This window comes from Capricornis sumatraensis, chromosome 14 (assembly GCF_032405125.1).
Source record: "Capricornis sumatraensis isolate serow.1 chromosome 14, serow.2, whole genome shotgun sequence".
NCBI classification, from domain to species: Eukaryota; Metazoa; Chordata; class Mammalia; order Artiodactyla; family Bovidae; genus Capricornis; species Capricornis sumatraensis.
This window is the reverse complement of record NC_091082.1, coordinates 71,766,515-71,774,093: the sequence shown is the minus strand read 5'-3', so window position 1 is coordinate 71,774,093 and position 7,579 is coordinate 71,766,515. Positions and strand designations below refer to the sequence as shown.

General features: G+C 46.6%; 1 protein-coding gene across 1 annotated transcript in view; it reads left to right on the top strand.

The window, feature by feature from the left end:
- Positions 1-3,166: 3,166 nt before the first annotated feature.
- Positions 3,167-7,579, top strand: part of NMNAT2 (nicotinamide nucleotide adenylyltransferase 2) — a 214,885-nt gene continuing 210,472 nt past the window's right edge. Inside the window, exons 1-3 of the mRNA XM_068986288.1 lie at positions 3,167-3,254; positions 4,518-4,650; positions 6,355-6,438. Of these exons, the coding sequence (XP_068842389.1) occupies positions 6,416-6,438 (23 nt within the window). The 5' untranslated portion in view covers positions 3,167-3,254; positions 4,518-4,650; positions 6,355-6,415. The remainder of the gene's footprint in view (positions 3,255-4,517; positions 4,651-6,354; positions 6,439-7,579) is intronic.

Genomic DNA, 7,579 nt, shown 5'->3' with positions numbered 1-7,579 from the left:
AGTTTCCATATCTCTACAGCACTTTTCATACATCTTCACCATGGTTGGATTTATTAAGCTTATCTGATATGTTAAACAACAAAGGGATAATAAAGGAGAAAAAGGACCTTGAAATACCCTATAATTCCACCTACCTACCATGCAGTCATTGGGCATACATGCTGTCAGTTAAACTCAGGCATTCCACCATACTTGAAAGATCTCATCCTTCTCTACACACTCTACTTAATAAAACGATGACTACTTTCAAAAGCAGAATAGCTACCCTCATGTAGCACTTAACTACAAACCTTTTCTTGCAGGGATCCACTCACACACCAATACTTTCACTTCACTAAATGGCTAAAATGACTTTTCTGCTCATTTCAGACTACTACCCTATCCAATTCCCTCCTCCACAAGGTATGAAACCACTTTTTAAATCATTTTACCATAAGCTTGCCATTCTTAGTTTTGCTACTAAAAGACAAAAAGACCTGTTTCAGGATCTCCCTTCCCCTTTTCTAAGCAGTGGCAACTCCCCACTTAAGTCTTAGGATCTTAACAATCTCATTTTCCTGTGCCATCAGGATCTTGACCCCCGTTTATCTCTACCTTCAAGCTCTTATTCTGCTTCCATGGAACCTTCCAAGCTGCACAATAGCTGGTGCAATACGCTCTCGCCACGATGTACTTGGTTCCAATCTGCATCTTTCTTCTCTAGTGTGTATTAATCGCCCCCTTAACCTCCCCTGATACACATCACACTCTCTCACACTCTGCACCCATGCGTCACTCTACCTCGACATACAAGTTCTTTACACTACTCTTAATGGATCTACACGACTCTCCAAATGGTATCTTCCGACGGATTCTAACCCAGTTTCTTCTGGGGGATCCAACCCCGGCTGTAGTACCTCCCTTTTTCTTCAGTTCCTCATCCATTCCCTTCTTTATGCCCCCTACCCTCACCCCACCAACTAACTACAGATGACATTATTTCTCAGTACATCCAACCCCAGAACGATGAACAAACTCCAGTTTCCGGCGGCGTCCCCCTCCTTTAGCCCTCCCCCCACACCCCAGGTGTGCAGACTTCCACCTGGCCTTCTCCCCAGCCATCGCTCCAGCCCCACAACCACACCACGTTTCCCCACCGCAGGGATCAGACTCCTCCACACCCACCTCTATTCGGGGTCGCCGCCGCCTCCCCGGGCGCCTCCCCGGGCGCCTCCGCGCCCCGACTCGCCAGCGAGCCCCGGGCGCGCGCGCACACACACACGTTCTCACGCTTCCCTAACCTCCTTCCCCGCACCGAGACCAGCCAGCTCCGCGGGAACTCAGCCCTGCCCGCGGAGGGGGATAGGTACCCAAGTGTGTGCCCGCTCCGCCCCCTCCCGCCGAGCCTCTCGCAGCCCCCGCCTCCCAACCGGGAAAAGAGAGAACACAGCAACTCCCCCGCCACCCCGGACGTACCACCTCTCTGTCTGTTGCTCCGTGCCCCCAACCTTCGGCCCGCTCCCCCGCTCCGTACTGGGCCGGCCCCCACACTCACCGGAGATACTGCGCGCTCTGCAGGCTCATCCTCCGCCGCCGCGTCCTCCCGCGAAGCCTCTGCGCGTCTCTCAGGCTCCTCGGAGCGGCCCCGCGGCACCACGGGTGCTGGCGGCCGCCGCCATCTTCCTCTCCTCCGGCTCCTCCTCGCTCGGCGGGGGGGTGGGGGTGAGTGAGGCGAGGGGGGAGGGAGCGGGGAAAGCTGCTCTCGCTGCTGCTCCGGCCCTTGGGGCGCAGGGACACTCCGACCCGGGAAGGGGGGAGGGAAAGGGAGAAGGGATGGGGGCGGGGGAAAGAGGGACAGCAGAGGAAGGAAGTGGGGGGGTCTCTCGCGAGATTTCAGCGGCGCCGGTCCCTCCGGGCGATTTCCGCCTCTCTGTAGCGCTCCCTCTTGGGATCAGTTAGCCGTGAGGCGCCTGTGCGGCTGCTGAGTGGCCCAGTGGAGGCGCTTGGCGGCTTCCGGCCAACCCACCCCTCTCCTCCCGCGCGAGGGGGCAACCCCAGCCTCAGCGGGAACATCGAGCCCAAATCAATCGGGAGTTACACTCAAAGTCTTCCCCCGTCTTTCCACTCCGTCCGATTTCGCTCTTCCTTTTTTCCTTTCCTCCACTCTTCCCGACCGGAAACGCCGCCTCTTCCTCTTACAGTTCCGGCCCCCAGTCCCTCGTCTCCGGTCCGGCCTCGCGCCCTAAAGTGACGCTAAGGACCCCCTCCTCTTTTCTGGGGCCCCTCCCTCTGCACGCAGGGACACAGTTGGAGGGGTTAGGGTGGAGCTCAGGGATGGAGAGAAAAGAAACCAATCGGATTGGATAAGCAGCTGCCAAGGCAACTGGAGGCTGTAGCTGTATTGTCATAGAAACCAATGTGTGCAGGCTGAATGACCCTCCCTTGACTTAGTGGATTCCCCGAAAAGTGCCTAGGGTTTCCCCTCGGCTTCCCTTCCATCTTAAAGGCCTCCCCCAGGTTGGGAATCGGGTAGTTCTCCAGAGCAGTGAGGTTCATGTTCTCCCTTTCCCTTTCCCGCAGCGATGGGGGAGATCCCGAGGCATTCACCATGGGCTTTTCCACCCGCCTGCGGGCGGGAACCGCCTCCATAGTTTTCCTCTCCAAGACGGACGCGGGGAGGGCCGGGCCTACGAAAAAGATGCCGGGCCTGAAGGCTGGTGGGCGGTGGGCTGGAGCCGACTGGGCGAGGCGGCGGCGCTAGGCTGCGAGGCTGGCCAGGGGTTTCCCCATCACAGGGAGAGTTCTGGGAGGCGGGGTCCCGCCAGGACGGGGTCCCTGAGGGAGGAGAACGGCACACGACCGCCGAGATCCCTTTTCTGCCTACTGGGACATCCGACTTTCCCCAGCGGTCGGCCCCTCACAGAAATCCCCCAGACCCCACCCCACAATCGCACTCGGCCACGGAGCCTCCTCGGGAGTTCCCCGCGCGGCCTTCACGAGCCATCTCCTGCCACGAGGAGGCCGGAGTGGGGGTGGGAACTCATCTTGGAAGGCTGACAAGTGGTTTTTCCAGCACTTAGGGCAGGGGACACGGTGCGAAGTTCAGGGCCACCATCCCTCGGAGAGGCACCCCTCCCGCCAGTGGGAGTCCCCCTTGCTTATCAAAAGCAGACGTCCCATTTCCTTTCTCCTCTTCAAATTTCCTTCTGTCGCGTGTCTGCAGTGTTTTAGAACTCGTCACTATGTATCTTTTGGGTTGCAGAGGAACGCATTGGGTAAGATAGTATCAAGAAAAACAGATACTTGCGTGAAGTTCCAATGAAAGGTTTCTAGGAAATGAATTTGCATTCTTAGACCCAATCTTTTTGAATGGTTATTATGTGTATTTTATCTCAGGTTTGAGGCAAAAAAGAAAAAAAACAGCAACGAATGGGTTCTTCATAATATGGAGTGTGGAAGTACCTGGAGAAGTTGTTATCCTAGTGATTTGAAAGAATTATTTAGCATTTTACAAATTATATTTTCCATTGGTATTATGGAGCTGTCCCAAAGTACTTTAGGATGTGTAACGGGTAAACCCCTCTAGGAATGCCGGCCTCATTTCATGGTTAAAATCAGAATTTTAAGGGGCTATTTTCTTTAGACTTGGGATACCTGATCCTTTCATGCTGGGTTAAGAGCCACTGTCAAAATCCTATGAAAAGACTGGACCAATGTCTATGTGTACGTTTGGAGGAAATGAAAGTGTAAGCTGCTTGAAGTTAAATCCCAAGGAGAGATTATCATTAACGAAATAGAAACTGAACTATGCCCCCTTGTGCTGCAAGCGTCTACTGTGATGTGGTGCCACACGCGGTTTGATTGCAGCTGTACAATGCCCCCTATCGTCCCTCCTCCCCCCGAGAGGCCGCCCACTCATGGGAAAGAGAGACACCTAGCGAAAGATTGTTCTCCTCTCTGGTTTAGAATCCGACTTTTCTTCAACCTGCGAGCCCAAGGTTGGAGATTACTGCTACATAGTACCGAAAATGGGTTTCCTCGGTGGCTCAGCGGTAAAGAATCTGCCTGCCAATGCAGGAGACTTAAGAGACATGGCTTCGATCCCAGGGTCGGGAAGATCTCCTGGAGGAGGGAATAGCAACCCACTCTAGTATTCTTGCCGGGAGAATACCATGGACAGAGGAGCCTGGCGGTCTACAGTCCATAGGTCGCAGAGTCTGAAGCGACTGAGCATGTAGGTACACAGTACCTAAAATACCATAGATTTCCTTTCTGAAATTTATTGGTTAGATTTTTTAAAAGATCTTAGCCAGAATAAAAAATTTTTATTATGTAAAATAACCACTCCCTTAGTAATTGTCATAATAGCACCTTTTACGTCTGTGGCTCCTATGTCCAGTCAACAGTATATGGGCACATAACAAGCAATCTAGAAAAATACTAGTATCTTCTCATTTTGAAAACTGGGATCGGAAAAATGCATCTTTTTGTTGTGTTGTTTGTTTAATAAACATTACTGAGCATTTATTATATTTCAGACACTGTCCAGGTTACCATGGATACCACTGTGGAAGAGACATGTTCCCTGTCTGGGAGGAACCCACCTTTTGGTAGAGATACCAGAGAATAGAGATGTGATTTGGATGCAATATTATGAGTGCGGCAGTTAAGGTAAGAAGAAAGTGCTTTAAGTGTGCTGATGAAGTTCAGACATATAAGCCATCTTTGTATTTTATAGCAGCTTTCCTAAGAATTTTTCAAGACTCTTCAGTAGCTTTAGTGTCTCAACAAACCAGATAGAATAGTAACATTTACACTTTACAGATTATAGAACATTGATACCCATCTTGAAAGTAACTTTAAAAGTCAATAGGATTCAGAAAGATTATGATCCAAGTTTATATATTGCTTAATGTACATTTTCCAATTTCATCTCTTTCTACTAGCCCCCATCAACAGGTTTGTAGAATACAAGCATCTTCCTGCAATATTATTCACCTTGTTCCCCCCTGCCAGAAAAGGTTACATTGAAACTAAAAGAAATTATAGAAGACAAGCTGTTTCATTTTGTTTCATCCTACCTAATCTTAAATTTTTCACTTTATGCCTAAGTGATTTTATGGAAAAATCATAAGCTAGCAGATTTGAGTGCATCCCAAGTCTGCCATCTCAGTCTCTGAACTTCAGTTTTTTCCTTGATTAAAGGAAACATTACCTATAGAGGCTTTCTGTAAACTTTAATGATAACTGTATGCATATATGGTGGCTCACCTGGGGTCGCACAGAATTGGACACAACTGAAGCGACTTAGCAGCAGCAGCAGCTGGTAAAGAATCCACCTGCAATGTGGGAAACCTGGGTTCAATCCCTGGGTTGGGAAGATCCTCTGATGAAAGGAACAGCTGCCCACGCCAGTATTCTGGCCTGGAGAATCCCATAGACTGCATAGTTCATGGGGTCACAAAGAGTTGAACACAACTGAGTGACTTTCACTTTTTACTCTCATGAATATATGAGTGCCTGACGTACAACACTGGCATTTGATTAATGTTTTTGACCTGTTGCTCTTTTATCAAGCTAAAACTACTAATATAGAACTACTGCAGCATAAAATTATTTTTTTAAAAAATAGGTTATCCAGTCTTTGTCTGTAATACTCATAAATCTGGCCACACACCCAAATTTATTCTCATTCAGTGCTAGAAGATAGATTTCTTTGTCCTAGACTCTGATTACAGAAAAGAATACAGTATCAGGACATTGTGAGTCACATTCCAGAGGGTTGAAACTTAAAAAAAAAAAAACAAAAAAAACAACCTTTTATCATTAAAAACAGCTTAATATAACCACGCTTCTGCCCAAGTAAATAGAGCGGCCAGTTTTCAACCAGACACCAAGTACTTGCTAAGAAGCTACTCTTTTTCTTTTTTTCTTTTTCTTTTTACTTTATCTTACTTTACAATTCTGTATTGGTTTTGCTATACATTGACATGAATCCACCACGGGTGTACATGCATTCCCAAACATGAACCCCCCTCCCACCTCCCACCCCATAACATCTCTCTGGGTCATCCCCGTGCACCAGCCCCAAGCATGCTGTATCCTGCATCGGACATAGACTGACGATTCGATTAAGAAGCTACTCTTAACATTCCTATTGAATTTACTCAGAGCTTTGGTAATCTGATAATTAATATATAGCAAGCCTCCTCCCTTTTACTAATAATACACATCTCACCTATACCATGAACCCTTAACAGGTACTAATTTATTTTGATAATTAACCTACATATTCTGATTGTTTACAAATCTTGTGTACAATAGATACTTCATAAATGTGTTTCTATTTTGATGAAAATGATTTGTCAATTGCAGTACTCAAGGACACAACGTATAGGAAGCTGGCCCGGGTTCTCTTCAGTACCACACCTCAGACATGCAACTAAGTGATTCAATCAAGTGAGTAATTCGTTCTCTTCAAATAGTGAGTCGGATACAAGTTGATTGAACTCACTCGCAGCCTTTCTCAAACAAACAGTTCATTTATTTCTCAAACACTGTAAATTTATTCATTCATTTCCAAGAAGGAGTCACTGAGCCTCCAGAACAGTCAGGAAGCATTGCAGTTCAAGATTTAAGAGGAGAAACTTCTGGTTTGGGAGACAGTGAGATGGCAGCAGTAGTCAGAGCTTGCTCTCTCCTTCACTCTCCTAATAATTTCTAGAGGAAACCCTATTAATCTTCAAGAGTTCCTCTTAACTCCCATAAGAAAACACTTCTGCTAAAGAACTACACCTTAAAATCCTATCTGCTGTTTTCATGGATGTAGACCATCTGGAGAAGACAGGAAGAAATGCCCATAGGGAAGACTGAAGAGTATCAAAAAAGAAGATTAAAACCTTGGCCTCTTATACTTTACGTTGTCCAAAGGCCTTTATGTTCATGGATTTCTTTACTACTCCAAGAACAGTACTATGGAAACCAGCATGGGGTCCCTAGTCTAAAATCAATGTATTTCATGTCAAAATATGTTGTATTACCCAGAAGCTGCCTTTTTTTTTTTTCTTAAAACACCCAAATAAAAGGAAAACAATTTTTTTCACTATTTTATAGTCACCTCTTTCCTTGTATCTGGAGCATAGTCAACTATTTTTGAGCATGGAGAATGTGAAACTGATCCTGTCATAATCTCCTCTTCTTCAGAACCATAGGAAACCACACGTGTGCATACATGCTCGTACACACATGCACACAGTCCTCTTTTCCCTGCCTCTATTATTTTGCCACTTCCATTTTCAGTTGAAGTTAAAATCTGATATAGATGAAAAGCAGAGCAGCTCACGATATGCATTTGTTACTTCAAGGCTTACTATGGATAGGTACCCAAGTACTATTCTGCTTTGCTTAACTATCCTAGGATGTTTTCTGTTCACACAAAAATTCTACATGTTATAAACCGAGGTAGTTTGTCTCGTATTTATAAAATTTCTTAATATCATTGGATTACAAGATATGAGAGCATGTCCCAGAAGAAATTAGTGAATTAATATATTCTTATAGTCTATATTTTAGCCATGTTAATCTTTAAAGTTTTTGTTTT